Source organism: Eucalyptus grandis, chromosome 4, assembly GCF_016545825.1.
Source record: "Eucalyptus grandis isolate ANBG69807.140 chromosome 4, ASM1654582v1, whole genome shotgun sequence".
In the NCBI taxonomy this organism is placed as follows: Eukaryota; Viridiplantae; Streptophyta; class Magnoliopsida; order Myrtales; family Myrtaceae; genus Eucalyptus; species Eucalyptus grandis.
The window spans coordinates 24,017,828-24,042,178 of record NC_052615.1 but is presented as its reverse complement, the minus strand read 5'-3'; the positions used below and the strand labels follow the sequence as shown (position 1 = coordinate 24,042,178).

The 24,351-nt window shown below is 39.1% G+C and overlaps 1 protein-coding gene and 1 long non-coding RNA gene across 2 annotated transcripts; both read right to left on the bottom strand.

Moving 5' to 3' along the window:
• Positions 1-4,549: 4,549 nt before the first annotated feature.
• LOC120292784 lies at positions 4,550-6,934 on the bottom strand. Its single transcript, XR_005550387.1, has 2 exons — positions 6,115-6,934; positions 4,550-4,825 (listed from the first exon to the last, which is right to left on the bottom strand). It is a non-coding gene; the product is annotated as an uncharacterized LOC120292784 (long non-coding RNA).
• Positions 6,935-16,197: 9,263 nt separating this feature from the next.
• Positions 16,198-23,234, bottom strand: LOC104442849 (very-long-chain aldehyde decarbonylase GL1-4). The gene is given in 8 exon segments (XM_010056230.2): positions 16,198-16,383; positions 17,113-17,313; positions 17,991-18,098; positions 18,207-18,585; positions 19,990-20,209; positions 21,059-21,291; positions 22,118-22,341; positions 23,175-23,234. Coding segments are annotated over 8 exon segments (1,611 nt in total).
• Between the last annotated feature and the right edge of the window lie 1,117 nt (positions 23,235-24,351).

Sequence of the window (24,351 nt, the reverse complement as noted above, 5' to 3'; positions counted from 1 at the left end):
GAACCTTAGCTTTGTCTCCGATAGAGAATGAAAATAAACTCAATTTAATAGTATCATATGTAACTTCCTTATATTTAATGGTGTCACAGATTTCAAGAAAAGTATCAATATGAGCGCTTGGATCATCACTTGGTAGCCACCAAATTGCATTGATTGTTGAAGCATTTAAATGAGTGATGGCTTGATCTCAAAGTTGTTTACTTGAACTGCAAGTCTCCTAATACTTGATGTGGTTGCCTGAACTGTCGGCACAGCATAATCTCTCAAGAGTCTACACGAATTTTCATTCTCATCACATGCCATCTTCTTAACATAATTTCTCTATTCCCTTAGCTGCCCTTTTAATGTATGTTCCATTTCTAAATCAAACTCAGCAAGTTTTGCTTGTTGGCTACGTGTCATAAACTGATATATAACTTGAAATAAAATAAAATGAAAGCTAGATTAAACTTAGAATTATCCGTTGTCAATATTAATTAGTATTAAACAAACAATCCCCGACAATGGCACCAAAAACTTGTTTGTAAAATTCTAAACATAAGCGAACGTGTTGAACAAGTAATATAATGATAAGAAAAGAACATTGTCCTATAGAGATTAATGAATAACAAGCTCATTAAATATTAAAAATAGATTTATTCTAAAATTTATTTAACTGATCAAAATAGAATTGAGAATATGTAGTAAATCAATCAAATAAAAATGTTAGAACATCTGATTTCACCATAATCACTAGATATAAATTTCAAATTGTTACATGTACAATAACAATATCAAACAAGTGATAGCAAAATTTTCTAATCTATTTATTATCCTGTTTTCAGGTATAACAAACCTACTTAGTTAATTAATCTAATATATTTCTATGTGAATTTAAATAAATATAAGTGCATTAAAATCTAAGAATATTCTTAGCTTACAATGAGTCTTTTGAATCATCTTATCACCAAAAGCTATACAAATAACACGCTATATCTCTATCCACGTTTAATTCATGTTTATATATTATAAGAAGCAATTGCATATTATCACTTCTCAATCTCAAACATGCATATCAAATCATTCAAGTGGTGACTAGTCACTTAAAAGCATTAAGCACAATAATATATAACTCATGTAAATGAAATTACTTGCATGCATAAAATTCATAAAATTTATATTATCATGGTTAAGTTACATTGTAGCCCTAATAATAGAAAATCAAAATATAGTAAAAGAAGAAAAAACAATTTGAATCAAATCCAACAATTTGAATCAAAGAACAAGAATTCTATTACCACTTTGTCCTTTCTTCAAAATGCTTGAAAAACACTTACACTAATGAAAAATGATCTAAAAATAAAAACTAGATGTGTCCCAATCTCTCAATTCATAGGATACACCCAAGACCCTTATCCCCAGGCAATTGCTTATTTTTTGCATAAAATTAGGGAGTAAATCAAAGAATCTTTGATTTGATATCCTTCTTTGAATGCTTGCAAATAAAATTATGGAACAAAATCAAGGAATTTCTAATTTTTGCCATTATTTTTCTTATCTTCTCCATATCTCATTGTGTTGTATACAAAAGGAAAATTCAAATAATCAAAAGGAAATCCAAATATTTACTCATAGATATTGCATTATGTGTTGCCTAAAATAGGTCAAATAACTTTATTTTTTTAGAGTTATCACATAGCAATCCTTGTTTAGTTTTGCAATCCCAAGTGAATGCTGCTTAACTCTTCTTTGAATTTGTAAACTGATTTGTTGAAAGTAATAGTGATTTATGGAAACACTAAGGCAAATAACACTTGAATCAAAGTATGTCTTATTGCAGGGGAGAGCACCTAATTGTAGTCAACACTGTCACATTGAGTATACTTTTAACAAGAAGCCTTACCTTATACCTCACTACCTCAATAGTGGAATTCCCCTCATTTTGTTTATAAACTCATTTGCACCTGACAATCTTCTAGCTTTGAGATACCTTGGCCAGCTCCCACTAATTTAAACTTGAATGATTTCATCTCTTTAAACATAGCCGCTAACCCCCATGACAACTCAACACTAGCCATCAACTCTAAATAAGTCCAAGGCCCATGTCTCCACCTTATCATCTCAAACCAATGCCTAAGCATTATAGGTATACTTGTAACGTACTGGCGATTCGATATACCTTCATTTTCTAACCATAATATATCAATGTATATGACGTGGTTAAACATATTAAGTTTTATAGATTAACATGCTACTTGCGTTAGCAAGAAATGTTTAGATATATTTGGACACGTTTATACACCTCTAAATATGTTTTTCATGTTTATCTATATGTGTTTATATATCGTTAGCACTTGAATTTTCCCAAGGTTAAAGTTAGAGAAGTCAAGAATCAAGACCCCAGATCATGGCAAGTCTCACTTCTTGATGAAAAAATTAGCTAAGTCTCCTAATATCCCAACTGCATACAGTAATTAGGATTTAAGAGCATTGCATTTCATTAGTAATTATGCATCATCCTTTCAATAAAACTAAAGTTGACCTGACTTGGTTAATTTTTTAGATAAGTGTGTTGGAAGTCTAGTAATTTGTCACAAAAGTGCAGTTGAGTCTTAAAACTTGCAAAAAAATACAATCAAGTTCCAAAAATTTTCAAATTGATGCATTCAAGTCCTTTCAACAACTCCGTCCAACTTGGCCAATGAAGAATGCTGACATTATTTCTTTTGACATTTTCTTTCTCTTACGTGGTGATGATGTGGCTAAAACATGAAAAATAAAGCTAAAATGAAGTCGTTTTGGTTCAAATTTAATTTTTATCCAAATTTTACATAAATTAAATAAAAGACAATAAAAAAAGGAGAGTAGGAAACGACACAAGAGCTACACAGTTTTAGTTTTTTTTCTTATCTAATTTAAATAAATTAGTATCAAAAGCATATTTGGAGCAAGACCACGTTTTGAGAAAATATTTAAAAAGTCATGTTAGCATTTTTCATTAGCCAAGTTGGATGAAGCTGACAAAAGGACTTAATTGCACAATTTAACAAGTTTTAGATTTGATTGCAATTTTTGCAAATTGTAAGACTCAATTATACATTCATGATAAGTTTTATGATTTTTAGTGCACATATCCCTTAATTTTTTGGTCAAAACTAAAGAAAGAAAAAGCAAACTCTAAATAAAGATCACAAAAAACATATAAAATTGAATATATATATATATATATATATATGTCAATCTAGCATTAGGTATGTAGAGTTAGGCATCTGGATTTCAAATTTTCATAAAAATGGGCAAATGTTGACTTTTTAGTCTGACGGAAGAATTTGACATTTGACTAGAAAAATTAAAATTGCATTAGTTTCTAATCTCTTTTTTCTCTTAACATTTGATTTAGGGATGGTGAATTTAAAAATGTCGAATTTAATTAAAGAAATTTCAACTTATCAAATCGGTCAACTATTTAAAGCACAATACTTGGCACCGCAGGATTAAAATTTCAGCTCACACCCAAAGTTGCGATCATACAAAAACCCTCACCTTTTTCCTCTCATCTCTTCCGTGGGTGAAACAAAAAAGCAAAGAAAGTGGCTGAACTAAAAGTAAAAAAAAAAGCATGGTTCTTTTATTTGGGAAAGTGGGATTCCATTAAAGAAAAGGTCCCATCTTGGCCGAACTCTCTGTCTTGGTCCCGAAGACACGGGGTTTCATCTCCCGAGTCCCTCTCCCTCGACCACCTTCACCGCCAGTCACCCCAACTTCCCCACCATAGGGGAACCATCGCCACAGCCCCAAACCGAGAGGCCCCATTTTTTGTCGTCTTGTTCTCCTTCGTCCAAGAGCTCACCTTTCTCGTTCGAACCTTTGTACATACATTCCTGAAGCAAGCTCGTACCGTGCCTCAACAACGACAATAGAAGCCTCGGTTTTGCCTAAAATGACTCTTGTCAAGCAGACCTTGGAGTCCCTCTTTTGGCCTTTTTCTGTGGAGACGGCTCTGTTTTGTGTTTAGAAATATCAAAGTAATGAGATGTTTGCTTGAAGCTTGCTCGGCGTTTGCGGTTTCAATCCTCCATGATAACAGATGTTTCACTCACTGATTTAGTCATCCATCGCGACTTTACCTTAGCTTATTGACCAGGTAACACTTCTCCCATTGTCTTCCCTACTTTGAGCGTGACATGACGTTGAGTTGTGTTAACGCAACTTAGTTAAATGACTAGGAATCTGAGTCTTTCCCGGATGGTTTGTAATGATATTTTCGTTCTAGAGTGATATTGGTGGAGAAATTTTTCTTCGGTTTCGTAGTTAGGTCCAACATTTGCGGTGCCCATGAACTACCCCTCTAAGAGGAAGTCATAAAATAATTTATGGAATTGCTAAAACTGAGATGCTGGTTTGCACGATATAACTTGTTTAAATAAATATTTTAACACTCTTTGTCACGCTCCGATCCTTAGGCACGCACACATCCCTTACCTTGATCGATTAATAGCGACATCCCAGAATGCATCGCCGACCCTCATATGCACATGCGGAAGCATATAAATTATCCCCAGATGATAAAATATTGGGATAACATAGTAGGATTAAATTTCAAACCTTTAAAACGTTCACTCATATATACATTGCAAACCAATGCACCTATTATTACAAGGTGAACTATTAAGTCAAAATCAACTTAAGCCAGCGTAAAAATAAGGTCTACAAACAAGAGTGGGGTTCTACAAACTACGGGTCCCTATCCTCTTCTCCATCATCCTCTACACTTCAATTGGAGCCTTCAATAGACTGCACTGGACTTTCAAGATCTTCAAAATAAAAGTTTACTGCATCCAAGGACCTGAAATTGTTATTCAATAACCAATGAGACAACGTCTCAGCAAGTTCTACTCCCCTAAGACCCGATTAGTAAACCAATACACCGTCCAGGTTGCCTATGCACTCACGGGTCAGAGGACTTACCTTAACCTCAGATTCCACTTGCATATTAGTACAGTTCAATAGGCACCTAAACAATCACATTATAGATCGATATCTCGATCAAATCGACTTAGTCGATTACACGCCAACAAGACCACTCACGGTCATATCAATTCAATCAATTTATTCACAACGTCAAATCAAAACAATAATCAATCAACCTAGTCAATTTCATGCTAGCCGGACCAACTCTAGGTCATTCCCAAACATCAATCACATGTACTCTCTCGGGCGTCTTTTTTGCCAACTACTATACCATCACTGATCACGTGCATTCTTTAAGGCGTCGTTTTCGCCAATGATATCCCAATCACCGAATCACGTACCATTTTTGTGGCGTCGTTTTCGCCAATCACATACTGATCACCGACATCGTGCGTTTTTAAGGCGTCGTTTTCACCAGTGATTTCCTCAATCACCGAATCATGTGTCCTTTCTAGGGCGCCGTTTTCGCCAAGGTGACATCGGCAATAGACAACATTGTGGGTCTTTAAGGCGTCGTTTTCACCAGTGACATTTCCTTAATCACCGAACCACGCTTTGTCTATAAGTCATTCACATGCGTTCTTTAAGGCACCGTTTTCACCAGTGATACTTTCAATCACTGAACCATGTATGTCCAATAACATCGTACCTGATTGGTCTCAGCCAATAATGTTCTCAGTTAGCTCTTACCATTCCCTCTACTATATAGCCCATCAACGTAACTGACGCTATATACCCATACTCGGCCATCTACCAATCAATTATTCAATATCAAACAATTTAGAACAATTCCTAAAATTCCACAATTAATTCAATTCCACACAACATAGAACTCAAATAAATAAACGGACTGCACCACGACAATCAGCACAAAATTTCGATCATCGACTAACCCTACCTAATTTCCGAAAAATAAGTAATTAATTAATTAATTTCGAAAATTAATAAATAAATACCAAAAATCCAATTTAGGCTCTTATTACCTAATTGAAGCCCGATAAGGGTCGGGAAAAATCCAAAGATGCATTTAGTAAATACTATATGCAATTCTCTAGCTAAGTACACTAATTACCTAACTAATATGCAATGCAATTAACTAATAATCACTTATCAACCCTTAAGTGTCATTAGCAAACTGTGAAAGTATTAGTGAGTAAAACTCACTTGATGAACGAGCCGATCGGACCAAATCGACGAGCACGTGACAAGGGTCAATCCTCTCCAAAGTGGGTCCGCCAACCGGGGTCAAACCGGGGCTGAAATCAGCCTACAAGCTCGCTGCTCGAGCTGGGCTGAGTCCACTGATTTGGTGGGCCTGACTTCGCGGGCTTCTGATTCTGCTGGGCTTCTAAAAGGCGTGGGCTTGCTGCTGGGCCAAGACTTGCGCTGCTGAACCAGGCTTTGCTGGGCCCGAACTTCTGCTGAATCCGATAGGTTGCGGCACTTGCGGATTCGGTGACCCAAAGGAGCTGCTGTCTTCGTTGCTAGCAGAGGGAACGCTGCTTCATGGAGCGAACCGAGCGGAGAGAGAGAAGCAGCTTTGGTCGCTGATGCGGGACGAAGATGCGGGCTGCTCGTGGGCTGACAAAGTGGAGGGGTGGCCTTCGATGGAGGTGTCGCGGATGCGCGGCTTCGTTGCTGGTTCAACGAATTCACTGAAGAAGCAACTCCGATTTCACTAGTTTGACTGAAGATGGCTGGGCAGCGGACGTGTGGCCAAGAGTTGCAAGGGCTGTTCGGTGCTCTGGCGCGAAACAAACAGGAAAGAGAGAAGGAGAGACACGGGCAGCTTCGAGGGAAAAAGGGGTCGAGAAAACGCAGGGAGAACTGAAAGTAAAGGAGAAGCAGATCCGGTCGGGGCAGCTGGCCACATGGGACCAAGAGAGAAAGGAAAGAGAGAGTGAGAGTTGTGTGCGAAGGGATAAGGAGGAGCAGAGGTGTGTCGGCCACAATAGGGAAAGGAAACGTGCAATTAGAGAGAAAGGGAGAGAGAGATAAGAACAAATAAAAAGGAAGAGTCAATGAAAGAAGGCAAAAGAGAGACCAACTTCGTAGGGGACGTCGGCTGAGGCAAGACACACGTGAAAAACTCATGAGGAAAAGAGAAAGAGGAGTTCGCATATATGGATAAGGAGGGAAAGTGGGCCCATCGGTCAAAATTTCAAAGCAAAGGAAGACTAAATTTGGGAATTGTCGGCTGTGGGTGACATGCGCAAAAGCCAGAGAAAAGAATAGAGAGGAACGTGCGCGAAAGGTGGGACCAAGGAGAGGATTTTGAAATTAAAAAGAAAGTTTCAAATAGAGTTCTATAAATCCTAATTTCAACTTAACTTCAAAATAACGACATGCGGACCCCTGAAGTGCCTTAACTTTGCACAAATGGATACTTAAGTGCCATAACTTACGAAAGATATACTTAAGTGTCAAAATCTGAGTAAAATGGATCACTTAAGTGCCAATCCGACCAAAACGCCGAGGTGGCATTTTTCTAGCGAACGGAGCCCAAAACAACGTCGTTTTGCACGCTGGTGTGGCAAAAAACAGCGTCGTTTTGGCTGACGTGGTAAAACAATAATAAAAAATTAATTAAATTAAATTTAGTTAAAATATTAAAAAATAATAATTTTAAAATTAAATTTAGTTAAAATATTTTTAAAAAAATTAAAAAGGAAAGGGGGAGGCGGCCGAGGGATCGCCCGCCCGCCGCCCGCCGCCGCCGGGAAGGTCGGTGAGGGCTCGCGAGCCTCGCTCTAGATCGGGCGAGGGTCGCAACCCGCCCAAATCCGACGAGGGTCGCAAGCCTCGCCCAGCCGGGCCAAGGGCCATTGCTCGAGGGCGAGGGCCGCGAGCCCTCACCATTGGCCACAGATCTTGGGAGGGTCACCCTTGCCTAGATTCGGCGAGGGTCGGTGGCCCTCGCTCGGTCGGCGAGGGCCCATGACCCCTTGCCGGATGAGCCGATTTGGGGCGAGGGCTTATGAGCCGCCGGTCGGCCGGGGGTCGCCGGGCCCTAGCCCTTCCCGGGATGGTGGCGGCGGCCGAGGGCCAATCCCCGCCGCCTCCCCACCCTGTCCTTTTTTTTTTTTTAATTTTTAAAAATTTAAAATTGTTATTTTTTAATATTTTAACTTAATTAATTTTTATATTTTTTTTACCATATCAGTCCAAAACGACGCCGTTTTTGCATTATTAGGCCACATCAGCGTGCAAAATGGCGTCGTTTTGGGCTCATTTCGCCGGAAAAATGCCACGTTGGTGTTTTGGCCGGGCTTTGGCTGGAATGGCACTTAAGTGATCCGTTTTTCTTTGAATGTGGCACTTAAGTGTACCTTTCGTAAGTTATGGTACTTAAGTGTCCCTTTGTGCAAAGTTATGGCACTTGAAGCGTTCTTTTGCCTCAAAATAACTATGACAATTGGTCAAGCTAGGCCAAATTCTATATCCACTTGTCCAAATTGAAGTCCCGCTGAAAATCAGAATAAAACGGTCTTTAAATCTCACGAATTGCCTTCGAAACCGACTTTTATTTCATTTTTCTTAATATCCGCTTTTCTGAACAAACACATCTGGTTGAGGTCCAAATTCAATTCAGAAAAAGCCCAAACAACTTCCATTCACCAATTCTCTTACACCAAATGCCAAATATCTTTTCAAATCGACCAATCTAAATTTCCGCTCATTTTCCACATCGTCCGCAACGATTTTCCGTAAAAATCCCGAACTCGCTAGAAATTCCTCAAAAGGTGAGTCGACATTCCTAGAATGACTTATGACACGATAAGACTTTCAATTTCTGAAATCGAATTCAAACTCGCGGTTATTTTCACTCCGACACATTTTTAACGTGATCTAGAATACTAGGTAGTTTTCAGAACTTTTTAATGCAAATGACCTGTGGTTGACTTTCTTCGAGCCACAGAACCCATTCAACACAATGGCGACTCTCGATTGTCGTGAAAATCTCGAGCATCCAAATACGGACACAAGGTACCAAAACGACAATAAAATCAAATTAGTGCCGGTCGACGAGAATTTTCCAATTTAGTGAAGTCACCCACGATCGGCCACACATCTCAGTCAAACCGACCTATTTCTGATCTCAAATCGGTTTTATACTGTGTAGTAATGGTTTCTAAAGATAAGCACGGTCAAGAAGTCGATTCTTGATCGAATTCTCAAGTATATTTGCCTTAAAATCTCTTAACGGCTTCCATAGATGGTCTAGTTATCTCGTGAGTGGCCAACTCCAAAAAACACTATAATTGTGTCGATGAAAAGCCCAACTTATCTGATCGAAATTAGGACCTAAAAATCAGGATGGCACACTCCTCCTTATACATAGTTCAGACTTGAAAGGCAAATAGGGGATTTGAAGATTTAAACTCAGGACCTCGCCTAGAGTGTGGAGGGATACTTAACTGTCAAAAGTTACGAAAGTACAACTTAAGTGCCGCTTTTTTTGAAAAATTGGACACTTTAGTGCTAAATTCAGCAAAAGTGGTTGGAAATCCTACATGGCAATTTTTTTAATAATATAACTCGCCTATGTGGCATGCCGAAGAGCTAAGTTAATGATGAAGAACCAAAACCACGTTCTTTTATCATTTTTTTAAAATTTAAATTTTAATAGTAATTAAATTTAAATATTTATACTTTAAAATTTTTTTTTTTTTTTTTAAAAAAGGAGGAAGAGAGGAGGAGGCAAAAGGTGAGGCTCGAGCCCTCGCAACCACCTCCCTACCATCACCCGAAAGGCCTAGCAACAATGAGGGAAGGCTCGACCAGGGTCGTTGGGCTTTGGCCAGGGGCTGATGACCTAGGCTGATCGATGCCATGGTTTACGAGCCCTTGCCAGATCTAGGGTGAGGGCCGCAACCCTCCCCTAGATCTGGTGAGGGTCACTAGTGTGACATCCCGATTTTCCAATTCTATTTTCAATAAAGTGAGACGCGCATTTCGTTGGCACGCATATAGTTCTTTTCCTTGAGTTGGCCACTCATGTGGAAACTAGTCTATCGGGTGAAGCTGTTAAGAGTTTCTAATACATCAGACTCGAGAATTTGACCAAGAAGCGATCTTTCGACCGAGTTAATCTGTAAGGGTCATTACGGCACAATTAAAATTGATTAGAGATCGGAGATAGGTCGACTCGACAGAGGCATGTGATTAGGTGTGGGTGATTCCACCATATCGCACAATTCTTGTCAATCGATACTAAACCGACTTTTCTATTGATTGGGTACCCTGTGTTCGTATTTGAAACCTTGAGATTTCCCCGACAACCGAAAGTCGCCAATGTTTCAAAGATGTACATTGTGGCTTGAGATGATCAACCACAGGTCAAATGCATGAAAATTTCTAAAGGCTACCCGGTAGGTTGGGCCGCGCTAGTATCGTGCCAAAGCGAAATTAACCGTGGAATTGAGATCAAATTCAGAAATTGGAAGTCTGGGTGTGTCACAAATCGTTTTAGGATCATTAATTCATCTTGGAAGATTTTTCATGCAATCAGAGTTCTTTGGCAAATTAAATCAGAAAATGGCTAATTTGGCTCGAGAAATTAGTAGGCCCGCTTTTGGTCGAACTTTTGGGACTTAAGTTGGTTTTATGGCCAAGTGAAGATGTAAATTAAAGTGTGGTGATATTGGATTAATTTTATGGACTTTAATTTGGACTCAATTGGAGGAGAATTGATGGAAATTTAAGTAAGGGGATGTGCAATAACTTGGACCCCGGCGGAAAATGAAATTGAACCCATTGGAAGATGTTGTGGAGGATTTGAGTTAGTGGAGTGTGACATCATGTGATGTCATGGTGGGGCCAAAGAGAGAGAGAGAGAGAGAGAAAGAGAAAGAGAAAAAGAAAGAGAAAGAGAAAGAGAGAGAAACCGGTTTTCTCCCTCTCTCCTCCGTCGAGACCTCCCCTCCATCTTCTTCTTGTTGCTCGAAGAAATGCAGCAAGCTGAAGAAGCTGAAGACCAGCGAACTAGAGCAGCTCCGCCCGTCGCCGATCGCCGCCGCTGCACGCCGTCGTAGTCCTGCGCCTCACCGCGCGCAACCGGCTCCCTCTCCTCTTCAGCCGTAGTCGAAGCCCTCTCTTCTCCATCTCCATTCTTTGCTCGTGTGTCAAAGAGATCTCGGGAAGACACCGGAGCAGCCAGCAGTCTAGTCGGACCGCCGTCGCGCCCACTTGCCGCCGTCCGCCTCTCGCGACACCCCGCCGTCCTCGCGCAGCAAGCCGCTTGTCCCTACCTGTTCCGCGAGTCCAAAGAGGGGTCATTCCAGACTGGGAAGCTCACCGGAGCCGCCCGGCTCACCTCCGCCACCGTGAAGCCCCGCCTAGGTCCGGTTCAGCTCCTTCGCCCATTCCCGACCCCAACCAGCCCCGGATCTGCTCATTTTCGGCCCCAACCAGCAGCGAACAGAGAGTTGGAAAATGGGTATGCAGCGGACGTTTGGCTCGTTTTGGCCGCCTTCCCGAGCCCGGATGCTCGGCCCGCTTTGAGGAAAGTCGATCCTCGCGTCGTCCCCGACATTTTGGTCCGCTCGGCTCGCTAATCCGGTGAGTTTAACTCACGAAATCTTGATTAGACGGTTAATTATGCCCTAAGTGTGCTTAGTCTAAGTTAAGCAAGTTTATGTGGATATTTGAGTTTATTTAATTGTGATTTGGGTTAAAAGGTTTGTTTAATTTAAAGGGTGTTTAATTAAAGGTTAAGATAGTTTATTTAATAATAAACCTTGATGGGACATAATAGGGTTTTAATTTTGAATTAGTTAATTGCTTTGAAATTCTGGAAATTTATAATATTATATTAATTCCGAAATTATTAAAATATTATTATTTAAAAAAAAAACGGAAAAATTATTTTTGATCTCGGTTGTTCAGAATTTTGTGCCGATCGTTGCTGTGTATTCGGATTTTGAAATTGATGATTGGATATTATAAATTGAGCGTGGATCATGAAAAATATTAATATTATTATTTAATTATTTTCGGAATAAATTTAATCATTTAATAAATTCCGAAAATTTTGTCGAGACCCTAAACTCTCGAATTTCGTGCCGATCGCTCTTTGTGCATTTAGAATTTGATATTGATGATTGGTTGTGATGAATTGAGTGTGATTGCGATTTATAGGGATTCTTTATGAAATCCTAAGTGTAGAAATTGATGGGAGATTGGCTGTGATTGACCACCTATTAGAGGTCGTGCCTAGTGAGGCCGTGAAATACCACCTAGGAAAGGTCGTGCCCAATGAGGCCGTGAAATACCACCTATTAGAGGTCGTGCCCAGTGAGGCCGTGAAATACCACCTATTAGAGGTCGGGCCTAGTGAGGCCGTGATAAACCACCTATGAGAGGTTGTGCCCAGTGAGGCCGTGATAAACCACCTATGAGAGGTCGTGCCCAGTGAGGCCGTGATTAACCACCTATTAGAGGTCGTGCCTGATGAGGCCGTGAATTACCACCTGATTATAGGTCGTGCCGAGTGAGGCCGTGATTGCCACTGATTGTTAAACCTTCCTATAGGGTTGGGATTGAGAGCAATGATTGATTTGCTAGAATGACATGTAATCGGCCGAGTCGATTGATCGCTGAGACCATCCAAGTGGTTGGATTGTTTGATTATGTGATTGTGCCATGGTTGTTTGGTTATCATAATTGTACGTGGTTGAATTATATAAATTGTGCTAACCTGCAGATGAAGGCTGAGGCGAGGTAAGTCCCTCGTGTGATGTGGCTAGGCCACCCGGGCGTATTTTCTTTCTAATAGGGGTTTAAGGGGTTGAACTTGCTGAGACATCGTCTCATCCCGGTTGTGGGATTAAAATTTCAGGTCCCTGGTGGACGGAGCGACCATATAGCTTTGGTTGGCCTTAAGGAGTTGTAGAGGTGAAGTCATAAGATTGGAGAGCGTGTCCAACTTGTAGGTCGTAGGACAATTCATTTTTAAGAGCCAGTCTTTTGTAGACTTTTGGCCGTAGACCTCTGTTTGTAATTCTGTTGAATTATGGAAGTGTTATGCTGTGGTTTTGCTTCCTGCTTTTCTATCCCATATTTTATTGTCAAGGGTTTTATAATACATTCCGCTTGCGCAATAATAAATCAATGGGGTCGGCGACACTACCTGGGAATGTCGTATTTGATCGACCGTAGTGGGATGTGCGCGCGCTCGGGGTTTGGGGCGTGACAACTAGCCCTCACCTGGCAAGGCCAAGGCGGCAACCTCCTAGTGGGCGGTGGCCTTTGGCTTGACCGGAAGAGGGCTAACGACCATCGCAGCTAGTTGACTAGGGTTGTTGGCCCTTGGCCAGGGCTCAGCGATCCTGGCTGACCCTCCCCCTATTGTCACTGGCCCTTCTAGCAACGGTAGGGGGAGACGGCAATGGCTTAACCATCAATCACCTACAATGTTCATCTTCTTCCCTTTTTCTTTAAATTTATAAATATATATTTAATTTTACATTTAATTTAATTAATATCTATATTAATTATCTAGCCATGTTAGCAAAACGACATCATTTTTGCACTTGTCTAGCCACGTTAGTGTGCTAAACGGCATTGTTTTTGCACTTGTTTAGCTACGTTAGCGTGCTAATCAATGTCGTTTTGCATTTGTTTTGTTTGTAAATTCCCTCGTTAGTACTTTGGCAAGATTTTCTCACCGTTAGCACTTAACTAATCAATTTTGCTCTAATTTTGGCTCTTTAGTATTACTTTTGTAACTTTTAACACTTAAGTGTTCTTCCGTGCCAAGTTTTGACACTTCAGGTATTATTTTGCCCTCTAATAATATGTGACATTTTATGGGCCAAAGGTTAAGTTTTTAGATGGCTACATGATTTATTATATAAATATTCTAACAAGATGCATAATGAAGTCATATATAAATTCCTTGAATCGGTGTTTTCTCTATGTTCACATGTCATCAATGGGGTTCATTGATGAGGCCGTGGTGCAAAATCCATGCCCTGAGTGTTGACCATTACACACATAAGCACCAATTTGCTCATCTCGCCCCCCTTATCTTTTTGCATTAATCATGCAGTATACGCATAAGTGTTGAAGGTTGGTGATAGAGGTGAGGATTGATGGATGATGGTCCCAATAGGTGTCGCGACCTCCCCGAAGTGGGTGGACCATCTAGCGGGTTAGCTAATAAATTATTAAGTCTAGACTTAGCTCGGGCTCTCTCTAATCTATATCAATTTGCATATTAGGATAAAGTTTTTTAATATGCCAACAATTTTTATTTTGGAGTCGCTACTAATCTATTTATTTCATCTTATTGGAAACAATTATAGGACTAGCCTGTTATAGGCTTGATAAATAACTCTTACACTTAAAGGCTCATAAAATTTTTCCAGCATTCCAAGAAGATAGATTTCCGGGAACTTACAAAAGACCTTGAGACACAAATAGACAGAACATAGAAATGCAAACAGACTTCTTAAAAGTAATGTTATAATAATGAATCTTCTTCAACGTGTGTACTGAACAATCTTCGGTATCAATATTGGAATCTCAGCAATGAGGTAACTAATTGACATCGACAACTCAGTAGTTGATCAATAGCCTCGACAATGACGACATTTGTTAATTTGGTTTAATTTCTAACACCCCCTTAGACCAAATTCTCTTCCTCTTCTTATAGTTTGCTTTGAAACAATCTTGTCTCAACCTCTTTCTTATCCTCTAGCTATATAGCAGGGAATTCCTCCATTAGTTTCTTCTATTGGTCGAGCAAATTCACCACCTTTCTAAGCTGCTTCTCGGAGTGTCCTCCCATTTCTTGAACATTCTAAAATTTTGGAGGTTCATTAACTTTCGGTGGGGCCATCTGTGGATATGAATACCAAACTCTCGACACCGTTTCTTCAAGAGGGTCATGATGTCGAGCTCCTTTGCTGCACGAGTTATTGGCATGTAACAGTCCAGGGATATTTGCTCCTTCGACAGCATTCTATCATTGTCGTCACTGGCACTCTTTTATCTTTTGGACGTCTCTTGTCACCAACACCCACTTCACTGTGTCCATTTTCTTGGCCACTATTATGGAGAAACAAAATACGATCCTTGGCCTCACTTGCACAAATCTCCTCAAATATCAGTCTGATTTGCAGAATCATTTTGAATATCAAGACCTTCCGCAACTTCTTGAACTGCGTTGTCGAGGTTGTGCTCCAAATCAAGAATTTTTGGGGCACAAAGGATCAAGTGAGAAGCCTAAAGAAGCTTCACAGAGGCTCTCTAGATAATCATATGGAAAGGAATAGTTCCAATCCAGTGCTGCATATTGGTTTCCAGGGAAAGCAGAATCAGGACATAATTTATTAGCTATGCTTTCAACAGGAATTTTGGAATTTTCTCCAAACGAGACTTTCCTTTTGACTTTCCCCGTTGCCTTTTGTACTCTTTAATATGTGTTGTGAAGAATATCCCATGCCTCTTTAGTAATAGTGGCATTCAAAACCTTTTTCGAACATGAAATTATTTAAAACTTGATGGATGAATGACAGGGCATACTAATCTTTTGTTTGAATCATCTCTAAGGCATTCCTCTGAGTTCGATCTGAGATGGCTTCGCTCTCTAGTTCATCATAAGCAGTGTTGACAAGTGCCCATACACTGTAGGCGCCGAGTAGAGCTTTCATTCTAACGGCTCAGTCACCATAAGTTTCTATGGTAAGACAACGGTACTACAGAGGAAGCTGAGTGTTTGTTGAGGCCATAATCAGAAACCGTGTGCTTTGATACGAAATTGTTGAACGTTGGGGATGCAACTCCGATACCAATTTGATGGGATAATTTGAAAGTGAAGCACTTACAACCCACACAACACAAAGAAGTGAAGGAGATAGATATCCTTTTCATTTATTTCACCTTATCGGAAATAATTATAGGAATTGCCTTTTATAGGCTTGATACATAACTGTTACACTTAAACACTCACTAAATATTTCTAGCACTCCAAAGAGATAGATTCCTAGGAACTTACAAGAGACCTCAAGATGCAAATAGATAGAACATAGAAATATGAACATACTTCTTAAAAATAACACCACAATGCAACCAAGTAACCGATTGACATCGACAACTCAGTAGTTGATCGATAGCCTAGACTACAACGACATTTATTAATAGAGTTTGAGGTATTATTTTACATAAGTTATCCCAGAGGATATGTATAGTGCGTTGCATGGTATCGCAGATATTTTTATGCTTGTGTAAATCGAGATAAATCTAACTCAGTTTCTGTGAAACATGAGCAGGGAGGCCAAGAGGTTGAAAGCCGTGCTGTAGACTAGCTTGCCATGCTTTGTCGATGTTGGTGATGGAGTAGCCATACTCGTGCTCCTCCCACCCTTCTGCTGCATGGAGTATCCCCGCGACGTGCCATGTGCTCATCACTCTTCGTGGCAACCAGTTCTGCAGTATCACGACAGTAAGAAGGACGATAAGTAAATGATGCCAAGAACAGCCCTCTTATCCTTCTTTTTTTTGTTATGGCACTTGAATTAACAAAGACGTTATAAGGTGGCCAATTTCAAGCTTTCTCCATTATAATGAAAATTGACAATGTTCACATGTAGAAGGAAAGTCACACGTTTCGGTAGAAAATTTATAGAACCTTTCGTATGTGTTGTAGCTTTCGTCCATGCTATATCTACTTTGCTATTGAAGGTATATACTTTTTGTCAGTCAGAAAGCACTTTGCTGCTGAGAATCAAGGAGAATTTTCTTAACTAATACAATAGTTTATGTACTTTTCTACCGTGAGAATCTGGTGTCATCTTCTAAGTTAGTTGAGGATATGAGTTCTCTTCCCTTTTTTATTTTCTAGGAAGATCTTTTAAAGAAGATAATATCAAAATATTTAATTATTAAACCATGCCATAATCTAACAGTTTAAGATTTTAAAATAATGGACATTGATTCCACAAAATTTTACAAATTATCTTATCAAAAGGTTCTGAGTATAAATCTTTTTAAATCTTATATTTCATATGGGAATTGAACATGTATGACATACTTTCTAATTTCGCTTGAATGCTACTCACCAAATGCAGTCTCGATTGCTATAAAAATGAGAGAAATACTTTTGAGCATTTTTTAGGAAGCTGCATATAAGAATTACCATCCAACTTATTTATTTACCTGAATTCCCCTTTGGCACAAAGCAAGAGCAATGGCATAGGCCACCTTAGTGAGCCTCCCTCTGAAGAGGACTTGGACAGTTCCTTTGGGAATGCTATTGACCACCACAGCCACTGCCAATCCACTCCCATCCACAACTCTCACTTTGAGCTGAGGATGTCTCTCCACATGGAACCCGCCATATCCCTTCAGCTCCTCTCCCTGCAAATACCAAGTTTTGAGTACCCAACCATGGTCATATTGCTTTATCTTAAAGGACAATAACAGCAGAAGTCCTAAAAGTTTAAATTCACGCATTTAAATCCTAAAAGTCACAATTTCATTGCATTTGAGTCCTTTCGTTTAACTCTATCAATTTTCAGTGGACGGGAATGCAGCAAGATTGTTGTATTATCCTTTTAGTCTAATATGGGCCGTTAATAAATGATGCCACTAAAACTAATAGAGCCAACGAAAGGAATAAAACGGATGGCTCTAAATGAAATTTTTAGGACTTAAATGTGTTACCGTGATGAGTTGCGGGACTTGCCTGTAGTTGTCCCTTCTTTCAATAATGTTTTTTTCTTTTTTTTTTTCTTTTTTTTGGATTCTTGAAAAAATTCGTGAGATCATCATGTTAATATAATGTCAACCTTCTGAAACTACTCGTTGCCTAAGATTATGTCAGAGTATAGTTAAGCTTCCGAATGCCCCCCCCCCTCCTTTAAGTGTTAGAGAATGATTCCGTTTACATTATAGTAAAGTCTGACACATTTAACAATTGAATATGTTGAACCCTAAGCAACTTTCTTTGTCTTGCAAAAGTGTCCATCGTGAACCTATCGTGATTCGTATTGTAATGTCATGAGAGGCAAATTGTACTGTCATGAGATGCTTGCCTGGTTCAATAGACCCAAGCACAAAACCTTTGTCCCCTTGTCCTCTGCCTCCAAGATGGATTTCTCAATCAGACCATTGATCGACTCCTTTTGCCATGGCATGAAGTACTAGAAAGAAGATCAAAGAAAATGAGAAAATGACCAAAATTAGAGCACAAAAAACTCATTAATATAAAATAAAAAACAATTGAGCGGATAAATAAAATAAAATCTTACTTGAATGCTATACTTTGGAATTACCCAAGTTTGTAATTTGAGTTTATTGAAGCGATGCCGCTCAACCACAAAAGTGCGCCCGTAGATCCAAGTAACCATCATGGAACATAGAGTCACAGGCCAAATCAACCAGAGATACCACCTCGATGATCGGTCTGGCCAAGAAGCGAGAGAGGCGAATCCTACCCGCAAATGATAGATTGACCCGGGAGTGGGAAGATGGGTTAGATGCACAACATCGGACACTTCCGCCAGTCGCTCAAGCGAAGTCTCATGAAGTTTATCAGAGGACTTGTCCATCGTTCCATAAATATAATCATAAAATGGCATGAACAGGGAGCAGTTAGTCCGAAACTGTGTGTGATGTAACGAGTGAAACCTACAATATTAGAATGATGTGACGTAATAATACTTTCAATAACCCAAAAGATTATTTGTATGGTTCTTTTTCAGAATATCATATGAAAATTCCCCTGACTAACAAATTGACTCACAATCCTTGCACATGACTCTATACTTCAGATATAGTGATAGTGTTGCTGAAGTACGGACCAGTCCATGCGATTGACGTTGTTCTCCAGTATTTTGGACCGAACAAGTAGTCACACGACGGTCAAAAGCTTGGCATAATCAGATTCACCAATAGTCCATACGATTTGGATTGAAGCGATGGTAACTTTAAATGTCTTCATTCAATTTAAGATGGAAGGAATATGACCCGTATTATATTAGTAATAGGCGTTTATATTTAACCTACCTTACAAAAGATTCAGCGAAAGTAAAAGCAAAAATTATCTCCTGCTAAAAATTTTAAAGAGTATTTAATTTTAAGAAAGCTATCCTTAAATTTGCATGTCAAATTTTGCATTTTACAAAAGTTCCAAGAAATTTGAATTGTAAAATTGCCAAAATGCGTGCGCACAAGAGTTTGTCTTATAATAAATACGAAAAGTTCATTATAGATCCGTATTGACACCACATTTAAAAAAAAAAAAATAGAGGTGAGAAATGTAATGTGAAAAAGAATTGTTGAAGAAAATGATTCCATGGAGCTGCCTTTTCTTGGGCCCCTCCACAACAAGATAATTGAATTCCTCACCTACATTTTCTTCCTTTTTGCAATCTCCCTCCAAGTCTCCAAAAAAGAAGAAGTCATCCAAATACCACGTCAACCCAAGAACATCAATACGTTCTTCAAAGCAACACCCTAGCCAGACACAAATCGCCAACCTACCATGATAACTACTGTAAACCATTACCCAATTTGTCGCAGGCCCTCTTCAAGGTTCTTTTGTCCCTTTCCCCATACTCCTCAAAGAGTGTTTCGATTTTCAAACAATTAACGACCCACTTCACGCAACAGTTATTGCATTGGAAATTATGAAATTTCTTGAATTAGTTACTCGACAACAATTATGACCCACTTCACTCACGTTCACAATTTTTTTTTGCTCGTGCAATAATGATAGGATGAATTTTCCATTGAAACTCGCTTGTTGCAAGGATTGAGTGACAACATATCGAACACTTAAGAAATGGCAACTTAAAGTTACATATTCACTTTCAAGAAGTTATCATATCAGATTGTGCAATACGATCTAGGTTAAGACTGATATACAAAATTAGTATATTAAATAATGTGGTCGACTGTTGATGAGGTTATGTTCGACATTCAATAATGGTTTTTGTCACATAAGTTTGTATGCTAAGTTTGTAAACCAATCTTAATATACTCATCAATAATCGATTACCATGGTTCAGAGAGAGAGAGAGAGAGACTTACGAGGGGGTGTACATGAGATACTTGAGAGGGGGGAAGTATGAGAAGATCCACTTAGGAATGAGCTCAAAATTGCAGTGCCCCATGTTGTTCATCAGGTCGATGTATGTCACATAGCCACTCAATGACACAATTGATGCCGTCCCCATCCACACCGTTGTGTACAGAGGGATTGCGAACAGTGTGAAGTACGCCAAGTGCTCTGCAAATGGATGATTTACAGCTGCAACCAACCCAAATTTCATTCAGCGACTAATTGGTCTGAGCAATTGAACTTGAAGAAGATGATGCACATTCTGTTTGATTATGATGCAAGAGATAGTACGACTTTTTACCCAAGCCATGTTAAGCAAAGGGGTGTGTTGAAGTTATTTGTTTTGGTTGTTTGAACAAGTCGATCATTAAGTGAATGGATTGCCATCATTTACATTACCAATCAAAATTTGACACATCATCTAACGAACACATTTTAGTAAAAGGCTTATGACTAAAATGGCTGGATAGACTAAATTGATACAAATACAATAAGTTTATGATTTTTGTAGTACTTTTCTCTTGTGATAGAGATCCTCATACCACTTGGACAAGAACATAGGGATGATATTTCCTTTTATGATTGGGGTACAAAAGATTTGGTTCATGAGTTTCCTAAACATAAGAATAAAAGCAAAGATTAATCTCTATATATAACCAATTAAAGTATGACGATCTTACTTAAGGAATGAGTTCTTTGTAATTTGATATCTTCGTGCATGTAGAATTAGGTGTGATAAGATAAAGCTAGGTAAACTGCTTGACCACATGGCTCATGATACTCACAAGAAAAGAACCACCTGCATATATATATAGACACACATATATCATGTGAGCATCATAAACACCTCAAAAGTCAAACCGATACCAAAATACGCGTATGACATGGACATTTCCTACTTTATATTGTAAATTTTATTCATTTTGAGATTAAGCTGCTCATATTGAACTAAAAGGGAAGGGGGTAGAGAGAGAGAAGAGAGAGAGAGAGAGAGAGAGAGAGAGAGAGAGGAGCCAAATACAGGTGATGAGTACTTACAGGTAATAGGCTCAGTGACGATGGAGGCGTGATGGTGAGAATGATAGCGGGAGTAGAGATAGTGATGGTGAAGGGCCCTGTGAAGCCAATAGTAGAGGAACTCCACCGGCCCCATATGAAGCAACGCTGTGGTTATTACACCATCGAATCTCCACATCGGCAAGCGAGGAGCTCCGGCGAGAGTCATCGCTCCGATTTAGAAGATCAATCCATTGAGCAGTATTTGGTCATCCCTGGACAATGATTTAACAAAGTAAACGAAAAAATGAAATGTTTAATAGTTCCTTTATTAGTTAATTCCATAAAATAAAAAGGCTTATTTAAGAAAAACACACGAATAGGCTATAATATTTTTTATGTGTTTGGTCGACTCCATTCCTTAATTATAATATCATGCTAGCTATTTGATGATATGATCACGAGATATTAATGCTCCTTATATTACGGCTGATTTGCTAAATATATATGTCAAATGACGGGAGAAAATTGTAGTTTATCCTATAGACGGGTGGCTAATTATATTCAACATCCACCACAACCCTTAATTTATTAGTTTATGAAACGTAAAATATATCAGTTATTTTACCGTCCCACCAAAATTTACAGTATTATTTAAATCAAGAAAAGGTTAAGTAAATACTCTACGGGAATCCATGAGTTGATAGCTAAAAATCTTGAATGTTTTAGGTGCTCAAAAATAAAAATAAAATTAAATGTTTAGGCACGCCTCCAGAAATGGAAAAATATATAAAGTCAAAAATAAATGCCAGAAGCTCTTATTTTAAAAATTTCAGCAACTTATTTGCGATGAGACATGCGAAACACAAAAAATTTTCTATCCATGTATTGTATTATAGTCAGGACCCTTTTCGTTTTTCTCTTTTTGTTTATATTATCAACTTGATAAACTCTTATCATGGTTCCTTTTGTTATGATTGAAGAAACTCCAAAAAGGGAAAAATGATCTTTGATGATCTTTCTGATCCCGGCTAAGGGAAAAAGGAAAAGATGTTGTTGGGGATGAAAAAGAAGAAGGTAGTGAGGGATGAAGAGACTGACCAGTTTCTTTCTCGGTCGACCTGCACAAATTCAATGCCCTTGTCAATGATCCTGCCATTCCCTCTGGCGTTGCGGTACCGAGACAGAGTTATCCAAATTTGGTTGTGGACCATCCTCCATAGCAAAAATGGAAATATCAGGAACGTGAACAAGTCCCTCTCTCTCTCCTCGCTGTTGACAAAAACGTAAGTGCTGTGGATCACCCAAGGAGCCAATACCATGTACTGCACACAGATAAATGATGGAAGAGCTGTCTTTAGGACAAATGACAGTTGCTAAGCCTCGTTAGAAAAAATTAGATGCGAGACACGACTGCTTTGGTGTTCAATGAAGGGATAATAACGAATGATCCTAGGATTTTAGCAACACAAAAAACATAAAAAGATTGATCCTAGGAAGTTGCCTTATAAGAAGATTTTGTTCTCCCGTCTTTTTAGCATGTGCCTCGCACATAGCATGCAATATCGGTCCATTGCTCATTGCTTATCTGTTCTAGCATATCCTAGAGATGTGTGCTACGTCGCCTTTCTGCTCAACCATCGGATGAACATGGACAAGATTAGATTTGAGTACATGATTGTTGATAGCCACCGTACTATGTTCGGCCATGAGGAGAGGAAAAATCCTTGTCCGGGTTGGGATCTATGAACCAGATACAATCACAGCCATTGACATATGTGAGATTGAGCTATGTATGGTTCGCTTGGATTTACATGATTAATGATTGTAATTGACTTGATTCTTATCAACTTGGGTATAGGTCAAAGTATTCCAAGTGACACAAGCGTAAACACATATTTCTAGGCATTGGCCAGCGAAGAAAAGTAAACATTTTGGAGAAAATTGATATCAATACTATGATAATGAACCTTAGCCTCTTGATAACGAGGAGCCAGCGAAGCATCAGATCATGCATTATTGGATCTATATTGATGCACTTTGTTTGCATAAACCTTGACAATACGCCCATATAACTATGCAAAGGGTTGCCAAAGTGTGCAAGTTTTTCTTCTGGGTGCATGTATATGAGAGAGAGAGAGAGAGAGAGAGTTGACACCTTGAAGTTTCCGAGAGGTTTCCATGGCCAATCAGTGAGTAGTCCTGGTTTGGAAGCCATGTTCACTTCGACACCACCACTGCTCTCTCTCTCTCTCTCTCTCTCTCTCTCTCTCTCTCTCTCTCTCTCTCTCTCTCTCTCTCTCTCTCTCTCTCGCTATGAGTTTCAGCACAGGCATTGCTCTCTTAGTCGTTAGACCTTATATAATGCGTCTGCTATTCTGTGGGGTAAGGTAGGGTCGAAATTACATTTATGACACCCATAGCTTCTAAATGAAGAGGAAGGGTTACGTCATATGAATATAAGACAGACATCTAGTTATAAATCAAGGACCCATCCTCCAACTCCTAAAGTAAACACAAGTATCCTAATAACTCTTCAAGTAGTAAAGACTAGCCACGAAAGCGTTAAAAGGCTAGTACTATTGCCTAGGAGACGATTTGAAAACTTGTTAAGATTTCTTTAACAAGCAAATGATTTTTTCCTCATAACAAATCCCTTTGCCTACCTCATCTAAATTATCTCCTCTAACTCACTGTGATAAAACATCATCTTTAAGTTCATTTGATTTAGTTCGAGATCTTGTGTAGCAACTATAGCAAAAGTTGTTGGATAAATCTTTCCAGAATATTTTGAAGCTAACAAAACGTTTCTATCAATCTAGTCTGGATAAATACAGACCTTCTGTTTAGAGTCTGAAGACTTTCAGATCACCAGACTCAAGACTCAAGACTCAAGACTATTCTCATTGACAGTTTTTCTAATCCAGTGACAAAGGCAATCCAGAGCCAAAGTATTTGGTTGAGGATTTAGTCATATCCTCTGGATAAGATCTCTTGGCTGGATAAATATAACGGATTCTTTTATTCGTAATCAAGATCGTTTGAAGATCCGATAGTCGACGAAATATTCTTGGAAGGTTCTATTCTTGGAAACTAAGATCCTGATTGTATGGGCAAACAGGATTGATGGGCTATCATCGGGTTCCTTTAGTAGCTCAAATGATCTTCTTGATCGATTCCGTCCAACGGGTAGATTGGAGGAATTCCTTTGGTAAGTGCCAACGGGTATGATGGCATAAAGGAGTATAAAAGGAAGACGTTCCAGTTGCTTTAGTGCATGATCGATAGAGAAATTCCAGAGTCTGAAGCACCTTGATTATTAGTCGATACATTTT